The sequence below is a fragment of the Penaeus monodon genome, chromosome 43 (assembly GCF_015228065.2).
Source record: "Penaeus monodon isolate SGIC_2016 chromosome 43, NSTDA_Pmon_1, whole genome shotgun sequence".
In the NCBI taxonomy this organism is placed as follows: Eukaryota; Metazoa; Arthropoda; class Malacostraca; order Decapoda; family Penaeidae; genus Penaeus; species Penaeus monodon.
This window is the reverse complement of record NC_051428.1, coordinates 26,655,085-26,682,584: the sequence shown is the minus strand read 5'-3', so window position 1 is coordinate 26,682,584 and position 27,500 is coordinate 26,655,085. Positions and strand designations below refer to the sequence as shown.

Sequence of the window (27,500 nt, the reverse complement as noted above, 5' to 3'; positions counted from 1 at the left end):
CCTACTTGTTTGTGGATATTGTTGGACGAGGAGGGAATTCTCAAAGTACGAGGCCATAGGAGGAATCACAAAAGATCTAATCCATTTAGCTGGGCTAGAAAGACGAGGGATCGGAGTCGGATACACAAAAAATCAAGGGTCGGAGTGGGAGTCGGAATCGGGTGTTTTGAGTCCCCACTCCACAGTCCTACTGGGTGGGTGACTTACAATGGGCCGAGTCGACAGCAGGCATCCAGGGCAGAGGGTGTTCCGAGTTGTGATCGTGGGTCTGATAACCGGATAAGTTAAAGTCTGGGGCTAGTTGATAAAGGGGCAGGCCTCAATGCCCCAATTAAAGATACAAAATCATTACTGGCCATGGTAAGACGTGCAAAATTTGTTGAATTTGTTGTTTGTCTGGCTCCTAAGCCCCACCCCCCCAACAGTGGCATGGAATTGGTGAGGGGGGGTTCATAACGACAGAAAAGAAAAAATAAGATCATATTTCACTTTTTGTGGATTCAGCCATGAGTTTCCACGCGTTGTTTCTTATTTCTTCATATTTTAGCCAAGTACGATCTCCCCGCGATACAGGATTGTATATTTCAGAATGATATGTTCTTAGCATTGTATTTGTTGCAGCATACTTGATTACTTGACTTTAATGGGTACCTTGTTTATTTGTCCTATAGGAATTTAATTATGATAATGGTCATATACCACTTTTTTTAAGCGTGATACCTCAGCATTTTTACTGTTTAATAAGTCTGTGGTTGTTACAAATATAAAACCATAACCCATGTTCCCACACTTCCTTGACTCCTTTCAATGGATAGAAGCTGGAGTAATGCAATATATTTGCATTTACTTATTTTGGGTGATAGTGATAACTGTACTGATGCTGCTGATAGTGATGTTAGAGTTGAGGTTGAGATTTCCATAATAATAGGTTACTTGAATTCATTAAAAGGCACAAATAATAATTATTTCATCAATGAGACATAATAGAGGTGCTGCATTTCCCTTCACTTAGCCAATAATATGTCACAATTAATCAGTCCTTTATTTTATCCTTTGCAATAACGTTCAGATTCTCCTTCTGCTCAAAATTTTCACTTGCATAAATGAGACATGCAAGTCCCTCCCAAGAATAATTTCTGACCTTTCAATATTTACCCAGAAATTTTCTTTTTAAAAGAACAAGAATCAAAATGTAAAAGACATGGAGTTCATGAAAACATTTGGGATGAAGAAATTCAGTATCTTCAGAGGTTGTGGTATATGATGATGTGCTGCTTTAGATGTGATGATTCCTGTGTTGCCATTTTAGTGATTTTACCCGCTAGATCTAGAGTTTTTGAGTTATAACTTAGCGGGGAAATATTTAAAGTTTACTCAATATTTAACAACTTTTTGAGTCCTTTATACTGGGAAAAAGAGGAGCTTTTACAATAAATCTAGCAGTTTTTAAAGTCCAGTCCAGCACTTTTGTGGAAATATCAAAGGCAACACTGGATGATTCCCTTGTGGGTATTTTATATTGCTACAGGGCCCTATTGGATAAAGGAGTGGCGTATGTCCTCCCTAGAGGCCTGTCCAAGCGGGCATGATCGGCGAGAAAACAAAACATGGTTTGCCCGACCATGAAGTCATCTCTGCTCATGCCCACCCACGTGCCATCGGTTGTGGATGACGACGATAACGATGGTGATGGTAGTAACAGTAACAATAACATTAAACAAATAACAATGATAATGATAAATAAATAATAACAATAATAATAATAATCATAATAACAGCACCTGATTTTTTTCTTAGAAGTAATGAGTGTCCACCCTAAAACACTGTCCAGATGAACAGGTTGAGCACAAAACTCTTTCATTCATGTTTCGACTTTCAAAAATACCATTGCACTTCTGCGAGAAATATTATAATCAAATAAAAATATAAATACAACTATCATGCACTGACGTTAATAAGTGCATTTTGTTCTTAAAAGTTCCAGCATTGCATCCATTGCCAGCTTAGGCCCAGCAATATATCTAAAAGGGATGATGAATAATTCAATGATAATCTTACACTTTTGATTCTCTGATTCAGCACTAAAATTTTTTTAAACCTTTATTTTCCGAAGGTCTGCAAGCTGGCTAGGGCCTCTAGGCTGTGTACCTCCAAGTTCATTCTTTAATTTGGCACTAATTGCATCTAGTATGGACAGCATAGTTTTATATGCATACAGAGCATATGCTTGAATATCAGATTGAGAAAACTTTATGATACTGGTCATTAGCCAAATTCATTATTTTACGAGTTGGGTCAATACAAAATCCCACGTATGCAAAGACAAATATACTGTACTTTGCCCAAGTGGCATTAGTTTCTAAAATATTTTCATTTTTCCTAATTATTAGTGGTTTTTCTTTAACCTAAGTGCAGAGTTTGATGTCTCTGTAGTAGTATAGACAAATTCCTCTGAAGAGAATGTAGGTACCACGCTGACCAACTGGCCTCAAGTACATAGAAATGAATTTGAATGAAGACTTTTATCCATAAGATTAGCAACTATTTTGCTTCACTAAGTAGAATAAAAAATCCTAAGTACTATACAATGGAACTTCTTGCCTTAATATCTTTTCAGATTCATATATGCTGTATGTAGTATCAGTTTCTTCTCGAAATTATACAAGATTCTTGTCTCTTTTTATCGCATTATGTATATTCCCAAAGTTGTCATTTCAAAATAGACATTTTCAGCCAGTTCATTATCTGTCAATACTTTCAAAGAGGCCGAGGTTACAACATAGTAAAATCTGCCATTCTGCATTTCAGATGTCCTACTGTAATTCTGCAGCTGGGTTATACTGTTATGCAAAACTCTAGTATCATTCAGAGGCCTTACTTTTAATGGTAATTCTCTTTCCAAACACAAGAGGATAGATAAATGGGGATAAAACAACAGGGCTAATGGATATGTCTTTGGTTGTCATTATTGTTCATAAAATCATTCTTGTTACATCCTATACTTGACAATTATAATGAAATCATCAATAGACAAAAAGTTTACACAAGGATAATTACTTAGTCACTTAAATCATTCACTGGAAACAATGAGTGAAAACTGAAAAACAGAGGAAGAAAAAAATATATATATATCAATAATTTTCCTGGGAGTAACAAAGTTCTTCTCTTTTTTTAAATTTTTGGTTTTGTTTTCATTCTTCTTCAAGAAAAAGGTAAAATGAAACCACAAACTTTTGTGACTTTCTGCTTAAAATTGTTGCAAATAAAACAAACGATATTAGACTGCTGACATTGGTTGCAATTTTGTTCGTGACTAGGGGGTGGCATGAACAACGGAAGTATCGGGGAGCTGACATGCGCCAGGTCGTTGCGCCGCACTCGAAGTGGGTTGGGGTCATCACCTCTTTACCACAGAATTAAGGTACTCTTCCTTTCTTTTTCTTTTCTCCCTCTATTCATTCTTTTCTTTTTTTTTAATATATATCTTTATATCTGGAGCCTCAGGCTGACCCCAGGACTTCTGTTAGGTGACGTATGACCTGGCTGCTCCCCAAGATTACCGCTACCAAAACATCTATCTCGGTCCAGGCCGCAGACGGCAGAAGAGGGCGCGGCTATGTCCAACCTCCTTCCCAAGCGCTTCCTTGCTGGTGAAGGCGGTGGTGAGAAAAAACAAAAACAAAAAACAAAAATGTCCGCGCTCTCCGCCGGCTGCGATCTCTGCGCCGACTGGGCCACCATCTAGGTTGTACACAAAAATGTTTATTTTTTTTTTTTAACAAGATCTTGGCCTCCTTTTTGGGTGTAATCATAATTAAGAGGGGTTGTTATCATCAATATTCATGATAATTGTGACTATGGTAATTACAAGACTTTTTTTTCCACAGGGCAGTGATTCATAATGCTACCTGTGTTACTTACATGAATGCAATTTGGAGGTTTAGTCTTTTATTATTGGAAAACTACATTATGTAGTTACATCATTACCTTAAGTTTGATTTTTTAAGAAGCCAAACTTCACCTTGTATTTCATGTTTCACAGTGCAACTGCCTTACACATGTTTATATATAAAGTTGTGTAGAAAACTGTTCTTTTGACTGCAACACAACTGAATAATATTTTTTTGAATAATCATTCACTTAAAAAAAAGGAAAATCCATGATTTGTGCTATAGCACCTAAAATGACAAGGAAACCCTTGAAAAAGTTGTCCGGCTTACACAACGCTGAAGACGACGCTGATAATTGCCAAAAGACTAAACACAAAAGTGTCGGTATGTAAGGCAAACGCAAGTGAGAACTTCACGTAGTTATTATGTGACACGTGACAGTCCAGCTGCCTTGGCTGCCTGTCCGTCTTGGCCAGCTAAAGCTATCAATATATAGAACATCTATCACAATAATAATTAAAAGCATACAAAAAGTCACAGCAATTCCAAAGGGCGTCACAATTTCTCCTGAGCCCTCGAAAAATTGGGATCCCTTTAGATTATTAAATAGGCCAAGGCGGACGGACCTGCCATTAAATGAGCAGCTCACATATAGATGAACAAGGGTTTCCAAATGCAAGAGTTGAGAACTGGCCATGTACGGCAGTGTGTGTGCAGTGCACACTCACGCACACGTGCACACACACTCTGAGGCCGGAGTGTGGCCATCAGGTACATAGAACACTCAAACTGTTGTGTCCTTTCTATCCACTTTATCAAAAGTGGTTTCATTCACACTCCTTTTATCACACAATTCCATTCTTCCTTTCCTTTCTAGTTGGTTGTTTGACAATCATAGTTGTGCTGGTAGCACCCTTACACTCTTTTCACACACCACTAACTGTCATTGTTGTCCCTGCCACAACAGCTGACTGGCTACAAAGCTTGGATCAGTATTAACTGGTTTGGTTTTTCTCCACATGCATGCCCATTCCGACGCCCGACTGCTGGGAACTGCTCCCCTGATCACACCACTGTTGTGGGGAGAGCAGTGTGGGGCTTCCAGTTACAGTGAAAACCGTATCTTCCTCCTCGTCATCGTCATCATCTTCTTCCTCATCCTCTTGGGCATGTGTGGGGGCGGTGAGTCAGGAGGCCTCATGTCGGCCACCACACAATCTGCAGGCGACAGCGCATCGGTGACATGCTCGCAGCGGTATGTAGCACCACAAGCACGGCACCAATAAGGATAACAAGGTTAATCCGAGCCACCGTCGCCCGCACAACTCATCCGTCGTGCCTCCAGGACCCCCACATTCACATGGACGGTGAGCAAAGTCACCTTCTGCATCACTCATGCAATGATATAACATACCGTGCGCACAAGAGATGCATGTAAGTGTATCAATGGCTGTACGTACACAGTCTGGTGCGTATTCGCAGCTGCCCCGGGAATTTTTATCATATGTAAAGGTTTCCTGACAGTGCCGACAGCGGGCCTTGATGAACTTTCTGCCTCTGCGGTCTCTCTTTCGCGGCCTCTTGCCATGATTCGTTGGAGGACATGGCTGAGGGTGCGTCGCCCCGGCAAGCTCGAGTTGCTGCTGCTTTTTCAGGGATGCTATACTATCTCTTTTCTCTGCCTTGATGCCCTCCACCACCGGGTAGCTGTATTCATGGTGCATCGTGCACTGCACGTAGGAGTACGTGTCTCCTGTGACCTCGATCTTGTCCTGGTCTTGGGGCATGTCTGGAGGGCTACCCGCCTTGTGGTCGCCATCCAGATCAAGGGGCTTGTCGAGGGGGTTGTTGTTCTGTGGTAATGGAGGCCGGGGCCGGGAGGGGAAGGTGATGCGGTGCAGGTGGTTGGCGTGGGAGTGGCTGTGTGACTGGGGCTGCATCCCGACCGTGGTGATGGCAAGGTTGGAAATGGTGGAGCTTGGAGAAGTGTTTGTTGTTGATATAGCCGTTCCCCCTGCGCTTCCGATCCCCCCCACTCCACCTCCTGGTGGTGGGTAGTGGTGATGGTGGTGGTGGTGGTAGGGGTAGTGGGGGGGATGGTCTGGGGTGGGGAGGGGAGTAGCGGTGGGTGTGTGACGGCTGCTGCCGCAGGTGGTGACCGACCCAGACGAGTTCGTCCGTGACCCATCTCTATCCACCGGAAGATTCACCGCCTGCAAATCACCATCACTGTCAAGGTTGTTTATTAATAACTATGAAAGCTCACCAAAACCTGTCTTCTAAGTCAACACACTCACTACTACAATATCTGCTACAAAATAATAATAATAAAAAAAATAAATATGTGATGGTTATCAAAAACTTTTTTTTAAAGAATCATAATGCATAACAAAGGCAACTGATGGAACAAAACTAATTTTAAAAATAATAATAAATAAATAAAAATAAATAAATCCATGTGTAAATACATCAAAAGAGGCAACAACATATCAATAATAACATAGTCAGCACGAACCATGCAAAATAAATTAGAATTCTCAAAAATAAAAATGAAAAAAAAGGAAAAAGAAAAAAAAGAAAAGAAAAATAAAACAACGAAAGACATATCATAAATGCACAACAAATGCTTTACATCAAACTTACATTCACATTACCCATTGTTAATTTTAGCAAAAAAAATTTTCTTCTCTTTTTTTTAAACCTTAATGCTAGCATAATTCTTATAATTCGTGCCATGACGGACAACAAGATTGCTTTTTATCAACATTTTCCACAGATCTATTTAGATGTTTTTATCTAAATGCCTATAGCTTTTATGGTTGCTTTTAACACATGGATCATTCAGCAACATCTTAAATATATATATATATATTGTAACCACAATCATGCAATGAACTTTATATCATAATTTTTTTCTTTTTCAACTGTTTCCTAGAACTCTTCACAAATTTAATTAAACTTAGTTAAGTACTAGAACAGATAAAGTAACAAGAAATACAATGACATAAACTTATGCAAAGATAAAGAGCAAGAGATAACAAAGAGAAGAAAGAGAAGTCTTTTTGTACTGGTTTTGAGGAATCAAGAGATCAAGCTGAGAAAAATGTATTTCAGAATAACGATAATACGTATCTTCCCGTCAAGTAAGAAGCGAAGAAAAAGCTGCTGCAGAGTTCCAAAAGGGAAGAAAGAAAGAAAGAAAGCAAAAGAAAATACTTTTAGAAAGCCTATACATCTACTTGTTTATCCAAAATTACCAAGTTATGCCTAAAACAAAAAAGAGATTTATAACATTTACATATCCTCATGAAAAGAGACCAATACATGCAAATAAATACAACTTGTTTTTTATAAAAGTGAATAATCTTATCAAGAAACCAAACACAAACCAAAACACAGCATTCAAAAATACAAAAACACACATCTTCAAGGACTCGAACACTACAAGCGCATTCACTTCCTCGTCTCACCTTAACACTGCTCTGATCTCGGCTACCTTTCCTTACTACCTTACCGCAACTCTTAAGCCTCCGATCAACAATCCTAAGGAGTCATTAAGGTTTCCAGGGCATGGGATGCACTATCAATGACTCAAAAACAATAGTATGAATGGGGCAGGGCTCTCACGGTGTGTGTGCAAGACAAAGGGAGAGAAAAACATACGAGAAGAAAACAAAGTAGAGAGGAAACAGAAAAGAGTTTAGGGGCTGATGTGGGGAAGATTTTAAGAAAATTATGAAAGAAAAAAGGGAGGGAAGGAGGAGAAAGAGGAGGGAAAAAAGGGGAGGGGAGGAGGAGGAAGAGGAGGCTAAGAAGAAAAGGAAAGAGGAAGAGAAAGAACAGGAGGAGAACAATGAGGAGGAAGAGTAAGCAGAATGAGTAAACTGACACAGAAAGGAAAAATGTGATATGAGGGAGAAAAAAGATAACATAAAAAAGAGAGCGAGATGAAAAGAAGAAATTTGAAAAAAAGAGGCTAATATTAACCACTTGATGCTGGGCACATGCACCGTCCACTCAAGCTTTGGCTCGTCAAGCTTGGCTTCACAAGCACATCATCAAGAAATTGAATTCTAGGCCTACCTGACTGCACCTGTTTGCCCCATTCCTTGAATCTTTTAGGAAAGTCATTTCTAATATTATTAATATCATTAACAATACTAATACTAATAAAAACTTTTCTTTCCATATTTTCATAGAACAAGGTAAACAGGTGAGAGAGATCAGGTAATCCTATTAATTTACTTCTTGTTAAGTAAGCACTTGTGGAGCCATCCCTGTATAAACATAATAAACGAAACTCAGAGTGGACAGGGCATCCATACATGCCCTCCCAGTGGACAGGGCATCCATACGTGCCCTCCCAGCACCAGTAATACATTCACTGACATTCCCATACCAAGACCATGTTAGTACCTACAGATACAAATACAAGGAGAAAACAACAACAACAAAACTGGATGGTGCACTAATAGCCAAAAACTACAAACCTAAATGTTGTTTCGTGGGCAGAAATATGAAAAAAGAGAAGAATAAAAGGAGATGAAGAAGAAATAAAAAAAAGAGAATAAGAACAAGGCAAAGAAGAAAAAGTGGAAGAGATAAAGATGCATTACAGCGCACTCACCATGAAAACGTTATCATCACCGACATCTACGTTCAGGCCATGACGATAGGATGGAAAGTCGTTGAGACCTGTGTGTAGCAATTTGCGTTAGTTCCTTCGCTGTGTAAAGCTCTGGATAAAATTATAGAAAGCGGTTGTATTATTGCCGCTGTGTAAAATCTTTATTAGAGTTTGATCTTGTTCTTCACTGTTCTCTGGTGGTATTTTAAATATCAGCAGTAATCTCTGCATTTTAAACAAATAACTTTTGTCAGTAACAAAGGGGCTTGTAGTAGCTGAAAAAAGTTAGCATAACTTCGAAGTTGCTTTAACATTTTAACAAATTAGACTTGATTATTTGATTTTAAAATTTACTGATGACACTCACTGGAACAGCTTCATGTGCAGCTAATAAGAAAATTCTTTTTTATGACTTAGTTAAAAATTGGAACATAACAAAATTATAGTCCAATAAGATTAAGTTGTATATATTTTAATTATAAAAGGAAAAAATAAAATAATAATAAACAAAAATATAAATAATTTCAAAACTATGACATCACTAAGGAAGTAAATCCAATAATAAAATGTTAAATAAATACAAATGAACACAAATGAAGTGACAGAGAAAAAAGGAAACAATTTTGGTGTCGCTTTTTATAAACAAACTAAATTACACACTAAGAAAGCATAATTATTCACTAAGGTATTTTATACATCCTTCTAAAATACTTCACTTACAATACTCTAACCGAAAACACCATTACTAATCACAGCATATATGAACTAGAAACTATTCAAGTAAAAGGTCTCCATTTACTGATAATTACGTCAACTACATATCACAGAGTCAAACATTGCAGTAATAACAGTAATAGTAAGAGATTTTCATAGCTTAAAGCAGCAGCTCATAGCATGCTTGGTTACTATAAGATTCAGGCTTTCAGAAGTGTTTATCTTCGTGTGTGTCAATTTTTTTTAACCGAACTATGCCGAGAATGCATCACACGCTTACTGTTCATAGTGATTTTCTCTTATTAATTTGGTTTACACCCAGGTGGTTCCCAAAGCACACAGTTACTAAAGAGTAAATTACTATGCTACCTGAATTTCCATGAAGACTTATTTTTATCTTTATCATTATTGCTTATAACTTTATAATGTTAATAACAATACTCATAAAGATATAGTAACAGAAAAAAGATCCCTAGAAAATGGGCCCAGCTTGACTCCTTGGTGACTAAGCACTCGTGAAGACATCTGTGTGAACAAAAATGAATAAAACAAAACCACAGTGGACAGTGAACAGACTGCACTAATGGATCAATCACTACACTCCTCTTCACAAAGACTGATACATAGACACCTCTAATGCAAAAGCAACTCATCACATACAGAATGAATCTATTTGATGACACAACAGTCCTAAAAACATCCAGGATTTCATTTTTCATTTAAGAGATACTGGATTTAGAAACTGTTATTTTGTCTCTTTCTAAAAATGTACAGTACTTCATGTTTTTTTTAAATAATTTTTTTTTTAAGTAACTAGTAGTTTAAAAAAATATCTATCTATCACAAACTGTGCAAATGCATTAATACTTTAATTTTCTTACAAGCACTCTTGAGTGAAAAGACATGCACTTACAACCATAAATGTACATGAAATAATAATGAAGGAAATTATACCCTACTGCCAAATGTCTAACCAAGAATAATATTCTTTTTCACTTAAAATTCCCCATAAAGAGGGATACCAAGAAAGCAGAGAAAGTTGCATATAGGCTAGTCCCTTAAATCAAAATTTCCAAATCAAGAAATGATATTAAACCTGATGGACCTTTTCCTCTTGACCATAAAAGGGATAATCTGTGCCTACAAATTCCTTTACCAGCAAGAAACCCTCTTTGTATGCCATTTAAAGGTTCGTGAATGAGACAGTCCAACCACCAAGTTACACAAATCACAACCATCTCCCGTTGTAAAAATACTTACCACAATTTTTCCAAGGAGAAGCAGCATTGAAGAAAGAGCACATTAGCAATGGCATACAATAAATGTATATAGATAAAAAAAAAAAAAGTATATATGTACGAGTCATAGTGCCTATGAACATAAAAACTGTCTAGATCTCTTCATTTCTCAATGACAATATACAGAGGCTGGACATATATAACAAATAATGATTCTCATTAACATGTTTCCCATACAATGGATAACTGACGCCCTACTTCAACTACATGGAATATAGTGGTTTCAATGCATTTTCTGGTGAGTAAACATTAAGCAAGGAAAGCTCATTGTCAAATACATATTCTTCAAAGAAAATAATTAACACACATATTTACATGTGTTATATTTCTGTTCTAAAACCATGGGATAATGTCATACTTAAGAAAAGGAAATAATTTCTAACTGCTACTAACTATAAATTTCTGATTAATACTTTAGCATTAAAATATATAACTGTTTAATTCCATAGCACATCTAATGTATTTCGAACAAATCAGCAAAAGCAAGCATTTTGAGATTCCTCCATATCTAATCCATAAACAGCAACTACATGGCTAATATCACATAGAATTAATAAAAAAAAAAAAAAAAAAAAAAAAACTCACCAAAAGGCATTTTATGTAAATATTTTAAAAACCAATAATCTGAGAATAAAATTATATATACACAATGTGATTACATATTTTCATTCTCCACATTTCCAAACAAGTATGGAGCATAGTTATATTTTGATGGAAGTGCATAATGTTCTCTGCAAATATTTTGCAAACACACAAGGATTAGAAAGTTACTTGTTATTTGTAAACTCTATCTACCCACCCAGGACATATAAATATTGTAGAAAAAACTGCAGGTCAGCACCAATACCATAGAAAATGTTTTCAATTGAAAAACTGGCAACAAAACATAATTTTGTGATTTGTAAAGAATCTAGGAGGAATTGCCAGAACTTGTAACCCTAAGAGACAACACAGGATCTTATAAATGGTAATAAAAACCCTCCCCAAGCTAAGAAAGCGTTCATGCTGCTTTCCTACGACAGAAGGTCACCCAAAATCACACCCTCGTCTAATCCGCTGCCAGGATCAGGCGATGCAGAAAAAACTGGGCTAAAAAATCTAATACAAAATCAAGTAAATATATAAGAAAACTGAATTCTCCTTAAAGGAAATGCAGTTGACAGCTTAGTCCTAATTAGTCCCAAGGGTGTCTTTCCATGAAACAAGGTTCTCGGAAACTTTAACTAATGATCTCTCTATTTGTCACTATGTACTATGCATATGCAGACTTTGCAAAACACAAACTTTGATATGACAAGTCTAAATGTCTTGATTTTCAATATGCAAGACAACTCCTCATATTGGATAAACAATGAAAATAATTATTAAAAATTATATACCTCATAATGGATAAACAATAAAATTAATGATTAAAAATTAAACGATAATAAAATTATGAAGATGATGGTGATGATGAGGAGGATTACAACTTGATATCTTCAACTATAACTAGATGATAACAATAACAGTAACAGTAACAATAACAATAATAATAATAATAAAAATAATAATGATAAATATAATAATAATAATAATAAATAATAATAATAATAACAATAACAGTAATAAAAATAACAATAACAATATTAATAATAGTAATAATAATAACAGAGAAAATAATAACTATAGTAATAATATAATAACAATAATAATAACAATAACAATCATAATAATAACAATAAAAATAAGAATAAATTGTGGAAATTAACAATACAACATGCCGCTGATAACACAAAAAATAAATAAATAAAATAAATAAATATATATATAATATAAATCCAACAATAATATGAATGATACTGAATTAAAGAGTAAAAGAAAAAAGCGTTTAGTTCTCCTTCTAGCAAAGAATCACTCCATAACAGCATGAAATGTTAAATGAAGATGCAGTTTTCTTGTTGCTATGAATTTATTCCACATGACTGCAAGATAATGAGTTATAAGAAGTATGCAAATGGTAACATTGCAAGTTTAATCCTGCATGCAAACATACATACATAAATTCACATGAACATAATATTAGTGACAAGCAAACTGAAAGAGAAGAAAATGGAAAGGGAAAGGGAGAGGGGGAGAGACAGTGAGAGGGTGAGAGAGAGGAGAGAGTGAGAGGGGAGAGAGAGAGTGAGAGAGGAGAGAGAGAAGATGAGAGAGAGAGAGAGAGAGAGAGAGAGAGAGAGAGAGAGAGAGAGAGAGAGAGAGAGAGAGAGAGAGAGAAGAGACAGAGACAGAGACAGAGAGAGAGAGAGAGAGAGAGAGAGAGAGAGAGAGAGAGGATAGGGATGGGGATGGGGAGAGGAGGGGAAGGGAGAAGAAAGAGGAGAGCAAAGGGGAGGATAGACTGAAAGAGCAGCATAATTCTTACAATAAAATTATATAATCATAATGCATATGTTTTTTTGGTTTTATCTTATGTACACCAAAAATATTTCTAAGCAAATAGGTTAGTCAAACATCCAGATTTCTTATATGTCAAAACCAGTTGTTTGTGTTTTGTTGTGCTTTAGTAAATCATTCACACATAATTTAATTGTGCAATGAAAGACTTTTAAAGAATAGTGGTGTATCCATCAAAGCTGTTTTCATTCATTATAACATCTTCAAGCATAATGATTTAGGCAAATAACATATATCTGTAACATAAAAGTGACACAGCAATGAAGAAAAATTCCTAGTAGAATACAAAATCAATAAAATAAACACAGTAAAAAAAAAAAGAGAGAAAAAAAGAAAAAATATAGTACATGCTATTGCCATGCACTACGGACATATGCAAGAACAAAGTTGAACAGAACTGTCAAAAAAACTTCTTTTTACTGTTATTCCAACAGTTTCATCACAATTTAATGTCTTAAATGTAACTCCTTCAGGAAACTCCTCATTTTCTTACAGTCCTGTCATGTCCAGATTTCATGCGTTTTTCTTGTACTTATTGGAAGTTTCATGTTTTATATCTTAAAAAAATAAAAACTGGTACGAGAACACTGCGCTGGTTTGCATTTACACACCTTCTAATAGATCTTCAACCGCCATTCGTACGCCTTTGTCAAATGCTCGAGCATCGGCGGCCGTTTGAAAGGTTAGTCCGAACTTTTTGTCTCCTGTCTTCCAGTGGTGAAAGGTAGGCATGACTTTGTTGTATTCAAAATCTTTCTTTATTGTACAACTCAACACTACCTGTAAGCAGACAAGAAAGAATGTGATTAAGTAAAAATTTACCACAAACTTTGGATTTCATATATTATATATACACATATATATTCATATCTTACATATACGTATGCTCTCAACCCTGGACTATACTTCCTTAACACATAAAAACATACTCCTTATAAAAGTCCTTACTCTCAAATATTAATTACATAACACTGATCAAATATCTAACACCTAATTCCTTTACTTGCAAATGACAAGCCCTAATTGTCAGAGGAATCGCACCACACACTGCACAATACTTACTGATTGATCGGATAATCTCTTCCCATAGATAAGATACTCATGTTTGGAGTCGTCAAGGTCGGGTTGGGTGACACGCTTCCGGACAGACACATTGGAGAGGCCACCCCCACCCATGGGCAGCCAACCCCCAGTGCTGTCATCACGCATCATCACCTGAGCACGCACTCGAACCAAGTAGTTGCCGCTGAAAGAGGGGAGGGTACATTAGAAACAGGGAGAATGTAAAATGGTGGTGCTTGAAAACATCTTGTACTGATACAAAGATTACTGTCAGTTCAAAGGAAATGACATGTAAGCAGATATACACCTACAGGAACACAGAAATACAGCAATCAGGACATACAAAGGCCTAAACTGACTGAACTAATGAATAAACTTTGAAATAAAAAAAAAATCACACAAATAAATTCTGAAAACACCTATATTATATTCTTCAACTGCTCTTTATGCAGCATAGTATCTGGTAAAAAGGACTTTGAATTCTGACTTATCAAAATGAAAAATCAAAAAGTACATCAGCATAAAATATATATATATATCATCACTCTAAAAACAATTGCTGACTTCAACTCACTCTACTCAGCTATTATTCATCTTTTACTTTTTTTTTTTGGGGGGGGGGGGTGTATACCATACTGAATTACATTTCACTTACAAATTACAAACCAAAAGACCACTCACCATAAAAAGAATTATTTTTAACACACGATAACAACCATGACGTCGCCAGATACACTGTGAGAACCTAAATTAACCACATGCCACTGGGGAAAATGCTGTGCTCATTTAATTTTTTTTTGTGAAATGTCTCTGTACATAGATGGCTCTGCTAGTACTCAGCCACAAAAGAGTTAATTAGTAGACCTTGTGACCTTACCTAATTTCACCTTTCCTTGAATTGGCATAAAAAATGTATTTTTTACTAATGCTATGAATATCGATGGTGTTATTTTTGTTATAGACATTATAATTACTATAATGTTATAAATATTAGTAACAGAAAAATAAGATAATGTAAAATATTTTCATAATTCAAGGAAAGGAGTAAACGGGCGAGACAGGCAGTATTCATAAAGCTCACTGGTGACTTAGTACAAGTGTAGCCATCTATGTGTAAAAACAATTAATAAACTCACAGTGAGTATGGCATGTACGTACATGCCATGGCCATCGGCACTGGGTTAATTTTCTTTTTTCAGTGCAAGATCTGGGTGGTGTGAGCCATCCTCTGCCCTGTAGTTCATCACCAGGAAAATGTTTGATAAACCACATTTTGTGAGAGAATATCTCACAGAGTTGTATTTTGCAAATGAATTGTTATACTTCTATTTCTTATTCCTCAATAAGCTTAGTAGACTATATAAAATATAAAAACTGAATTGGAGGGTTTAAAAGTCTGCATGCCATGTCTGGAGTGAACATCCTGCACTTAGAGCTAATATATTGTAATGCAACTCCAAAGCTCTATTCACCGGCATTAAATTTCTGGCAATGTGTATTTCCTTGTGTATCAAAGCCACCAAAGTACTGAAAATAGCTTCATTTACCATTTGAGTATCATTTTATCCTGACAACAGAAAATCTATTGATATTTAGAAAAACAGGTCATTTTGGAAAATACAGCAAAATACAGGTTCAACGTAGCCTTCTGATAGTCAAATTCTAATTATCAAATTAATTGCAATAATGAAAAAGTGATTACTTCGTACAACTTTGATATCTTTGCACCTGCCAGTATTAATGGTAATTTATAAAAAAAAAAAAAAAAATTACCGACAACTTGATGAAAAGTTCTATTCTGACAAGGCATAAAATGGCATAAAATTGTCGACTCAATTCCACACTGATCCAAATCTGCACAGAAACCTCAGCACTTGTGACAATAAAAAAAGAAGACTAGCAATACCAAAAAAAAAAAACATGAAAAATAACCAAGAAACCCGCCTCATTCCTAAAAAAAAAAAAAAATACACGAAAATACATAAAAAATACAGCACAAGACCCACCTGCCGCTGGACGAGAGTCTGAACCAACGCACCATTCTGCCGCCGCAACTCTGGTCTTTATTCATATTACTTAAAACAATCTTATGGCTTTACTGATATTCACTCTCCCACACCGGGAAAACTCAATGCACTCAACCTCGACCTGTTTCTTTTCCTTTTTCTTAAGTATCTCTTCACACACACGACACACAAGTACACATAGAACAACCGCAGTCACACATAAATATTTCTTTTCTCTTACACATATATCACAGTAATGAGTCACTGGTTACCAAGAGTGTACTGTTCTGGCCTTCCCTCCGCATCACGTGTAATGACACCGAAATGACATCTCCCTCGAAAACGTCGCTTTCGGGTGTTCCTTCGCTGTGTCCCGAGGGCGCCTCTCCCCTCGCCGCACGTCCCGAGTCCTCCTCACTGTATCCCGCGAGCGCACAAGGTCGACCTCGAACCTCCCTCGTCCTCGATTCGTCTCTCCCCCTCCCCTTTTCAATCACACCCCTCACGACGACCTCAACCGACGGCGACGACGACCTGAACCCGCGACGACCCGCAGCGCTGACCACCTCCTCCTCCGTCGAGCACCTTACAAGCACAAAGGAAGTTCCCGGAGCCCACAACGCGAAACCGGAAGGGCTTAACTGGCGGAGGAAATGCCCGGATGCCCGTGGGCGGAAGCGGCCCGAGATGGGGGGGTATGGGGGTAGGGTAGGGTTATGGGGGAGGGGGGAGGGGAGGGGAGGTGGGGGGGGGAGGGTGTGGGGAAGAGCGATGGTGGTAGGGGAGGGGGGGGATAGTGAAGGCGATAGTGCGGGTGAGAGATGATGGTTGATGGTGAGGATGAGGGCGAGAGTTGATGGCGATAGTGAGGGCGATGATTGATGGTGATAGTGACGGTTGATGATGATGGCGAGTGATCGTTGGCGGTAAAACTGATGGTGACAAAGTGTGTGTGTGTGTGATGGAGAAACGGAGGGAGATGGAGATGAGGGTGAGAACGATGGTTGGTCGTCCACGCCCTGTTCCGTGCAGCCATAACCGACTCTTTCTATGGGCTATGCTCTCTCTGTCTGTCTCTGTTTCTGTCTCTGTCTCTGTCTCTGTCTCTGTCTCTGTCTCTGTCTCTGTCTCTGTCTCTGTCTCTGTCTCTGTCTCTGTCTCTGTCTCTGTCTCTGTCTCTCTCTCTCTCTCTCTCTCTCACTCACTCTCACGTGTTTAATATTGTATGCGTGTGTGTGTTTTCAAAGAGCATGCCTGTGTATGTACGGTTTTACATGAGAGAAAGGAGAGAGAGAGAGAGTTAAGAATGCCCCATGTGACTCGTGTTGTAGAGGCATAAATAGCTGCCATTTTTTAAAAATATAACTCAACGATTTTTTAAAAAGTTTCCACGCGATTTTTTATTACTATAAGAATTAAACGACAACCGAAAAGATCTACTCTCCCAAATTCATTGGATTTATCATATATATTCTTTTTTTATCAGAAGAAGGATCCCCATAGACGAAACGAAGGGAAAAAAGAGAGAAAGAATAGAAAAAGGGTCGGAAAAAAGGGATGAACACGTAATGGCAACATCAGGTGAATGAATCGCGTAGTTCTTGGTTGGAAGAAGGGAGGGGGAGGGGGGGGGAGGGGGAGAGATGAAGAGTCATAAATTTTGTTTTCTTTCAGGATATCACGAAAGAAACGGACACGGCAAAGCAGGAAATTTCACATTTTTTATTTATTTATTTATTTTTTTTTTTTTACCGGACATTACACCAGCAACGCCTCTGAAATCCGCAAGCATATCGGAGAATCTGACTTCCGTTCTCGAGAGAAAAAAAAAAACAAAAAAAAAAAAAAAAAAAAAAACATCTTTGACGAGAAAAAATTCCCATTGCGAAGGAGACTACGGGAAAAAATAAAACAAAATATCTCGGAAAATGACACATCGCGCATGAAGAACAAAGGATAAATATGGCAACACAGCCGAGTAAAAGCGCGGGAAACTCATCTCCCGGAAGATGGGGGTTGGGTTCCGCGGGGGAGGGGGAGGGGGGATGGGAGGAGGAGGGGGGGTGAATGGGAGGAGAGGGAGGGTGGGTGTAAATGGGGGGGAGGGGAGGGGAGGGGGAAGGGAGGGAGGAGGGTGTGAATGGGGGGAGGGGGAGGGGGTTGGGTTCGGCGGGTGAGGGAGAGGGAGAAGGGAGGAGGGCGTGAATGGGGTGGGGGAGGAAGGGAAGGGAAGGGAAGGGAAGGGAAGGGAAGGGAAGGGAAGGGAAGGGAAGGGAAGGGGGATGAGGGTGGGGTTGAGTATCACTTGTGCCAACTAGTGAATAAACCAAACCATAAAAACGGACGATTTTAACGGAAACCCCCACGCTGAATATTTCAAAGCTAGATAAAACACACACACACACACACACCACACACGCACACACACGCGCGCGCACGCGCGCACATAAAGCCTCCCACAACACGGACTAATCACACCCGCAAAGACAAATAAACAATCCCCTTTAAATGCGCATAAAAAAAATTATCGAAACTGTTAGCCGCCAAGAACCGGAAGAAGTGACGTAGCGGCGGGAGACAAAACAGACGCGTATTTTGAAGGGGTGATGGGGAACGCTCAATTTCTTCCTCCTCTTCCCTTCCTCGCCCCTCTACTTGCTCGGGTAAATGGATAAATGGCCGGAAAACCCGACGAGGAAGGAGAGGAGACGAGAGGGAGAGGATGGGAGGGAGGGCGGGAGGGAGGAGAGACATACACGCACGCACGCACGCACACTCGAAATCTTAAAGGAAGAAAAAAATATATATGCGCCATCACAAACCGGCTCAATTGTCACCCCCTCCCTTTCTCCCTCCCTCTCTCTCTCTCTCTCTCTCTCTCTCTCTCTCTCTCTCTCTCTCTCTCTCTCTCTCTCTCTCTCTCTCTCTCTCTCTCTCCCGTGCATCTCCGACAAACGCGGTAAAAAGGGAAAACAATGGGGAAGGAACAGAGAAAGGATAGAACGAGAGAGAGAGAGAGAGAGAGAGAGAGAGAGAGAGAGAGAGAGAGAGAGAGAGAGAGAGAGAGAGAGAGAGAGAGGGAGAGGGAGAGGGAGAGGGAGAGGGAGAGGGAGAGAGAGATGAGAGAGAGAAAGATAGATAGAGAAGATAGCTGTCGCCTTCACTCCTTCAACAGTCTATACAAATAAACACCATTCACACCGATATATAAAACCCAGCATCAAGCACCATTGCATATCTCTCCCTCTCCCTCCTTCCCCCCTCCCTCCCTCTCCCTCTCTCTAACATAAGCCAAACACTAGGAAAGGAAGCCCATGTAGGCTTTGTGGGGGGAGGATGGGGGTTGGGGTTGCAGATAGTTAATTCAAGGTGCACAGATTGTAAAGGGAAAAATTACGTGTGTGTGTGTTTGCGCGCGCGTGTGTGTATACATGTATAATTATTTAACAATAAATATCAACATCAGCTTAATTCCGGTCACCCCCAGAGAGGAAAAACAAAATGAACAACAAGAAAAAAACTGGACCCCATCTCGCGGTAAGCGCAGAAAACACGACGCGCGGCGCCTTCTGAATGCTATGACGCAACAGCCTCTCGTTTTCTCTCGGGCCTCCCGGCGCACGCAACTCCGGCCTCTTGCGTTACAGGGGAGGGGAGAGGAGAGGGGGGGGCAGGGAGAGCGGGAGGGGCAGGGAAAGGCGCAGGGAGGGGAAGGGAGTGGAAGTAGGAAGGAATGGGATGGAAAGAAGGGGAAATAAAGAAAGAGAAAGAGAGGGGGAAGGAGAAGGGAGAAGGATGGAGGGATGTAAAGAGACTAGAGCAGAGAGTGAGAAGAGAGAGAGAGAGAGAGAGAGAGAGAGAGAGAGAGAGAGAGAGAGAGAGAGAGAGAGAGAGAGAGAGAGAGAGAGAGAGAGAGAGAGAGAGAGAGAGAGAGAGACTAGGAATGCGGACGAAATGCTTCAACACGTAGTTTGCTCGACACACCCACTACATACATACTATTGTCACGCAAGGCTGGTGAAGGGGTTGGGACAGTGGGCCTTAGGGTAGCTGGGGGTGGAGGGGGACTGAATTCATCTTGGGAGCACAAGAAAATATACTGGAGCAACAGAAAAAAAACATTTTAAGTTGAGTTAACGCAAGTACGCTTCATATAACAAGAAAAAAAATATAGACAATGCAAACGGACACTGGCAAAAGACACCTGCGTATAAAACCGCAACCCAAAATATGGACTTAACGAACAAGCCAAAAAGCCGCCATCATTTAATAGCACTGTGTCTGTCTACGTTTGGTCTAAAATAATTCTAAATGGGGGCCTAGAAATCACGCCGGCGACGGGGAATACCTGACCTGACCTCATCTTAAGTAAGAGGTTAGTCAGGTCATGAAGGGTTTAAAGTATGCTAGATATTCTATTAAAAATATCGAAACCAATTCTACCAGCAATATTCACATGGGGTGTCTGGCTCCTTGCACGGGATAGCGTTTATATAGGATTTCATTACACAAACTTTAATTCTAGACTGTTTAGACGGATATCCTGAATGAATGTTTTATGTATGCACGCATACACAAAACACCATCTTTACTACATACATAAACCCCTTATTTACACACAAAAAACAGCTTACTTGCATACAAAAACACTCTTTACTTACAAACATAAAATACCTCCTTACTAGCATACATAAAACATAATCTTTACTCACATACATATAACACCTCCTTACTTACATACATACATACATACACACGCACACACACATAACTACAGCAGCCTGATTGCACAGCCCTTCGCTCGCTCGCCCCCGCGTCGGGACAGGCAGCATCCGGCAAAAGTCTTCTATCTGAGAGCTGCCTTGGGATGGGCATCTCAAGAGGGTCTCTTTTGGCGCGGGTGGATGATGGGGGGAAGGGGGGGACCCCCACAGGCACGTTTCCGGTCCCAGCAAGCACCGACACTATCCATGTACACATTACACAACCAGACACACATGGCGTCTCCTTAGCGCGGGTGCGATAGGAAAGCTTTTGTTGCGAGCGAGCGCTGTTCTCCTTCTTCCTCTTCTCATTCTTCTTTTTCTTCTTCTTCCTTCTTCTTCTTCTCCTCCTCCTCATTCTCAGTCTTCTTCTTCCTCTTCTTTTTCTTCGAAGTCTTCGCCTTGTCTCGTCGCCGCTTAGATACGGGAGCTATCTACGTCGTTTTTAAGAATGGACGCGTGTGAATGATTTGCGCGATGAATGAGTGCGTGCGGAGTGGACGTGTGTGAATGAAAGCGAGTCAATGAATGAAAGAGTTAGTGAAAGTAAGTGCTCGAGACAGAGAGAGAGTGGGGAGGGGGGGTGAGAGAAGAGGGGAAAGAGGGGAGAGGGAGAGAGAATGAGAAAGAGAAAGGAGGGAGAGAGAGAGAGAGAGAGAGAGAGAGAGAGAGAGAGAGAGAGAGAGAGAGAGAGAGAGAGAGAGAGAGAGAGAGAGAGAGAGAGACAGAGATTACTCACACAAACAGACAAGCTCCCTTTCAGAAATCATCGCGGATAAACATACCTTAGCTTGCCTTAAACCAACTACGGATATCAATACTCAGATACCTGGTCTGGGGAGGGGAAAAAGAGAGATAGAGGGAGCGAAAGGGAGGGGAAAGAAAGTGGAAGGTAAGAGGGGAGACGGGGTTGGGAGTTAAGAGACAGGGGGGGGGGTGATAAGGCAAGGGGAGGAAAGGGGTAGGGTGAGGCTGGAACAAGTAGAGATTAAACATCAAAATACGGGCACTGTTTGGCAACTGAAATCTTAATCTAACAGGCCATTCAGGTAGAAGATGACGTAAAGGAAGAGGGAAAAGAAGGACGGAAGGCACGAGGCTGGTGGGAGGGAGGGAGGGAGGGAGGGAGGGAGGGAGTGAATGGATGGATCGGCGAATGAGCGCGCGCGTGTGAAAGGGAGGGAGGAAAAGAAAAAGAAAGGCGGGAGACGGGAGAGAGGAGGAAGGAATTACGAGAGGATGATGGTGGAGGAGGGGCGGAGAGAGGGAGGGAGAGAGGGAGGGATGGAGGGAGGGAGGAGAGGAGGAAGGAAGGAGGAAGAAAGGGAGGAAGGAAAGGAAGAGAGAGAGAGAGAGAGAGAGAGAGAGAGAGAGAGAGAGAGAGAGAGAGAGAGAGAGAGAGAGAGAGAGAGAGAGAGGAGAGAGAGAGAGAGAGAGAGAAAAGAACAAAGAGATAAAGAGATAGATAGATAGATAGATAGAAAGATAGAGAGAGAACGAGAAAAAAGAAAAAGAAAAAAAAAGAGAAAGAAAGAAATACAGCGAGAGAGAGCAAGCCTAATCAGGAAGAGGAGAAGTACAGGGAACGGACGGGAAGGAAGGAGGAAGGAGGGAGGAGGGAGGAGCGAGGGAAGGAGGCAGGGGCACAGGAGGGGTTCGCGAGAGGGGGGGGGGGCAAAGAATCTCATTCATCACGGAATGCGGCCGCCGCTCTACCTGCTGTTACTCACGCCCTGGTCAAGTCAGCGAGAACAGAGGCTGAAATAATCCGCTTCTGCGCTCTGACGTAAATCCCCCCTTCCGATTCTCTCTGGAGGCAATGACGACAACAAGAGTAATTATGAATTGTCAATCATTCTTCAAATAAAAAGTAAAAAAAAAATATATAAAGAAGTTTCGCTGCAAATAATCGGTTAATTGAGTCTACTTGTACCTTTCTGGGGGGTGTTTAAGACTACAAGAACATTGGCTTTCCAATTCATTTGCATACATTTTTAGTTGCTGCTTGAATATTGTTGGAAGTTAGGAAAATGTGTGATGCGGTAATAATACATGACCCTTATGGTGGGTGGTGGTGGTGGTGGTGGTGGTGTCGTGGTGGTGGTAATCACAAGGACACTCAATAATAACAATGATGATGATGATGTTAATAACAACAATAACAATCTTCATGATCAAATTAATAATAACAATAATTACAATAATAATAGTAAATAATAATAATAATAATAATAATAATAATAATAATAATAATAATAATAATCACTACCAAATAATGACTAACAGTAATATCAATAACGATAATAGTAACTTTTTGATAATAATGACAACATTAATAAAGACAACAATGGTGATGCTGATAATAAACCAACAATACTTAAAATAAAGATATACTAATAATGAAGGTAATGACATTGATAATCACAATTAAGGTAATGATGATAATGAAAATAAGGATACCAGGCCTACCACCTATTACTTACAACAAAGATTATTTTCCATTATGATAAGTACTAATATCAACAACAATAATGCTAATATTCCAGAAAACTAATATTACTACTGATGATGTCGATGACGATGATAACAACAATAATAAAAAAGCAAGAGTAACCGTATTAACATTAAAATGATGATGATGATGTGAAAATGATTATATCAGCAATAGCTATTACCCTTAAATTACCCTAAATAGGCATTATAAGGTAATAAAATCATTGCATCTTCGTCTACACACACCTAGTCCTTGAAAATGACCAACGACAAATCCCTCAATTTCTCTGGGTTTAGGCCTAGGTTCCCTGCTGGCTTGGGTGGGTACGCATGACGCCACAGATAGGCCTTAAGCCACTGCACACCTCGGCTTGTAACAAAAAACAAAAAAACAAAAAACAACAACAACAGAAAAAACGTTAAGAATGAGAATAAGCCACTCTTCCCCAACTCGCTTATCCGAAGTCCCCCCCCCCCGTGTGCTTATCTTTTGAACACTGCTCATGTACATTTCCCTTCCTTCCCTATCCTCGTTTTTTGCATTAAATACAGAGCCAACGAAGAAGAAGGGAAAAGGGAAAAAATGCGATAGAAATGAGACATGAGGGAAATGAATGAGTCACGCAAAGAGGGGGGGGGAGCGGGGGAAGAGGGGGGATGGGAGGGGAAGAGGGGGGGATGGGAGGGGAAGAGGGGGGATGGGAGGGGAAGTAAAGGGGGGGGAGATTGAGAGAGACGGAAGGCCCGAGGGGAAGATGGTGCAAGGGGTAGAGGGGGGGTGGGGAGGAAAGGGGAGAAGGAAAGGAATGGATTGGACAGGACAGGATAGGAAATGAGAGAGAGAGGGCAATCGAAAGTAACGAGGAAGAGGCCAAGGAAGAGGAAGAAGAGGGGGAGGGGAGAGAAGGAGAGCGAGAGAGAGAGAGAAGAGAAGATGCGTAGAAATAGATGGAGATAGACAGAAAAAAATACAGAGAAAGAGAGAAAGAAAGAGAGAGAAAGAAAGAGAGAGGAGAGAGAGGAGAGAGAGAGAGAGAGGAGAGAGAGAGAGAGAGAGGGAGAGAGAGAGAGAGAGAGAGAGAGAAAGAGAGAGAGAGAGAGAGAGATGGAGTGAGAGAGGGTGCCAGTTCGCATAATAGTGGCAAAACGTCAAGGTTTATTCTGGTTGGACAGTGCTTCCGCTCCGGTCGGGGGCCTGTTTACAACATATTCCCCAAACACGGCGGAAGAGTGTCGTGTCGCCCCCCCCCTCTCTCTCTCTCTCTCTCTTATTTCCTCTTTCTCTTTCTTATTTCCTCTCTCTCTCTCTTTCGTTCTTGCTCTTCCTCTCTTTCTTTTACTTTTTTTCTTCTTCTTTTTTCTCTCTCTCTTTCGCTCTCGCTCTACCTCTCTCCCATTTAGCTTTTCTTTTTCTTTCTTACTTTCTCTTCCGTTATCGCTCTTGTTCTCCTTCGCTCCCTTTTACATTTCTTTCTTTCTCTCTCTCTTTCTCTCACGCACCTTATTGGACATTGTGCCGCGTAAAGAGAGGGTAAAAAAAACACGAGAATAAGGAAAAAAGTACAGGCAGAGAAAAGGAATAAGAGAATGAGCACGAACGAGAGAGGAGAGAGAGAAAGCGGAAGAGAGAAAGAAAGAAAAAAAAAAGAGAGCAAGAGAGAGATCAAAAGAGATCGAAAGAATGGAGAGAGAGAGAAGAGAGAGAGAGAGAGAGGGAAGAGAGAGAGGAGGAGGAGAGAGAGAGCGAAGGAGAGGAGAGAGAGGGAGAGCGAGCGAGAGAGAGGAGACGACGAATGAATGACATGATGAATGAATGAATGAATGAGAGAGAGGAGAGAGAGAGAGAGAATGAGTAAGAGAGCGACAGAGGTGAGGAGAGGAGGGCGAGAGCGAGCGAGAGGGGAGGAGAGGAGGGCGAGAGCGAGCGAGAGGGGAGGAGAGGAGGGCGAGAGCGAGCGAGAGGGGAGGAGAGGAGGGCGAGGGCGAGCGAAGAGGGGAGGAGAGGAGGGCGAGGGCGGAGAGTGAGGGAGTGCCATTCACATATTGGGCTGGGGTTAATGAATGAGGGGAGGTTGTCGACGTCTGCACGGAGCGGGTGAGGGGAACACGCGCCTTGCCAGTCCTCCTTTTCCATTCTCGCGTCCCTCGCGCTCTCCCCTCCTCTCCCTCCCTCCTCCTCTCTCTCTCTTTCTCTCTTCCTCTCTCTCTCTCTCTCTTTCGCTCTCTTGCCCAGTAGCTCCTTCTTTCTTCCTTTCTTTTCACTTATTTTCTCGTTTCCTTATCTCTCTCTGTTCGTTTGTGTGTTTGTTTCTTGCTCTGTCATTCTCGTTCTCCTCTTTATCTTTCTGTCCATTCATTTTCTCAACTTTTTTATTATTCCATTTATTCATTTATATTATGATCTTTTTTCCTTTTACATTTTTTTTCAGCACACAATCACGAATACAGACATACATACATACACACGTATACATACATACATACATACACACACACACACACACACACCGAGTGCTGGCTTACAAGGGATGTGTGTAGGCGAGAGTTGAGTGTGTGTGGGTGTGGGGGGCAGGGGTGTGGTGGTTGATGGGGGAGGGGTTAAAAGGAGCACCTGCACCAAACGTCATCCACACACACACTCACAGACATACATATGCATACACACACGCACACATACATACAAACATACATCACATACATAAACACAACATACATACATACATACATTACATACATACACACATATATAGACATACAAACACATCCATACAGAACAAGCACGCACGCACTCACACACGCGCGCGCACTTTTTATGAGAATTTTCGTTCTATAGGTGACGATACGTTGGGTCTTCCTCTGAAGAAGGAAAAAGGATACAATGAAAGTTAAAGAACAGAAGAATGAGAAGGAAAAGGTAAATGAGGAAAAAAAAGGAAGAGGACGAAGCAAGAAAAGGAAAAGTAAACGAAGACAGGGAAAAGCGAGGAGAGAGAGAGAAAAAAAAAAAAAGAAAAATTAGCAACTTCACTATCACTTATTCTGGTCGAATATTTGTATTAGAAACATTGTATTTTTTGTATCATTGTATTTACTGCTTACCACAGGTGTATTATCTCCTATAGGCCTGTTTGCCGTATGTATATTATATATATATATATATATATATATATATATATATATATATATATATATATATATATATCAATATGGCGATGGTAATGGTGATCGATAATAACGATATGATGATGATTGCGGTGAAATAATTGTTGATGATGGAGAGGGTAATGATTGAAGATTAATAATGATGGTTGATGATGATGTTTAATGACTAATAATGATGATAATGGTGATGAAATAACTGTTGATGATGAAGACGATAATGACTGATGATTAGAAATGATGACGGTAATGATGCTTGTGACGATATGGTGATTCTAAAAATGGCTCTGATCTGAACTTATAACGTAAGTATAGGTTTGTATGTGATTTATACATACAGTAGACTCATTTCCTTCAATCCCGTTAAGCACGAAATATAAACTGCCTGCTATTCAAAGTAGTAATATTGATAATGACATTAATAATAATGACAATAGGAATGACGACGGTGACGATGATGATGATAATAGTAACCACACTAACAAACTAAAATAGTAGTAGTAATTATGGAATTAACGGTAATAATAATTATAACTGCAACAACAACAATAACAACAATCGCAATAAAAATACTACTACTACTACTAGTAACAACACTAACAACAACACTAACAACAACAACATAATAATAACACCACAACAGCACTGCCAGATGAAGACGAAGATGACGCAACGACCCCGCCTAATAAGCAGCCTCAAGCCCGCGGCCGTTGACAGCTTGACAGCCAATCCGGACCGCGGATATGCCGATCGAGCGAACAACCTGACAACCGGAAAGCCGGATTAGCGAAGAACCGGAAGCGCACTCGCGGATAACCGGAAGGAGGCCGGCGGCGGTGACAGGGTGCTGGTTCTAAAGGTTCTGGCCGAGCGAGTGGTTCGGTCGTTCTGCTGGTTCTGAAAGTTCTGGTAGTTCTGCTGGGTTCCGCTGGTGGTTTCAATGGTTCTCGTGGTTATGAAGGTTCTGGTAGTTTAGTTATGCTAGGTTCTCATCGTTCCAGTGGCCTTAGCGGTCCAAGTGGCTATGATGCTTTTTAATGGTTACGGTAATT

The 27,500-nt window shown here is 40.1% G+C and overlaps 1 protein-coding gene across 4 annotated transcripts in view; it reads right to left on the bottom strand.

The window, feature by feature from the left end:
- Window positions 1-2,941: 2,941 nt before the first annotated feature.
- Window positions 2,942-27,500, bottom strand: part of LOC119568061 (sprouty-related, EVH1 domain-containing protein 2-like) — a 40,759-nt gene continuing 16,200 nt past the window's right edge. Inside the window, exons 1-5 of one of the 4 annotated variants that reach the window (XM_037916459.1) lie at window positions 16,034-16,521; window positions 14,028-14,211; window positions 13,577-13,745; window positions 8,518-8,543; window positions 2,942-6,103 (exon numbers count right to left, since the gene is read on the bottom strand). In XM_037916459.1, the coding sequence (XP_037772387.1) occupies window positions 5,078-6,103; window positions 8,518-8,543; window positions 13,577-13,745; window positions 14,028-14,211; window positions 16,034-16,098 (1,470 nt within the window). In that variant the 5' untranslated portion in view covers window positions 16,099-16,521 and the 3' untranslated portion in view covers window positions 2,942-5,077. Of the gene's footprint in view, window positions 6,104-8,517; window positions 8,586-13,576; window positions 13,746-14,027; window positions 14,212-16,033; window positions 16,522-27,500 lie in introns of those variants that run through there. The other 3 variants (XM_037916457.1, XM_037916460.1, XM_037916458.1) reach the window with 3 other exon arrangements.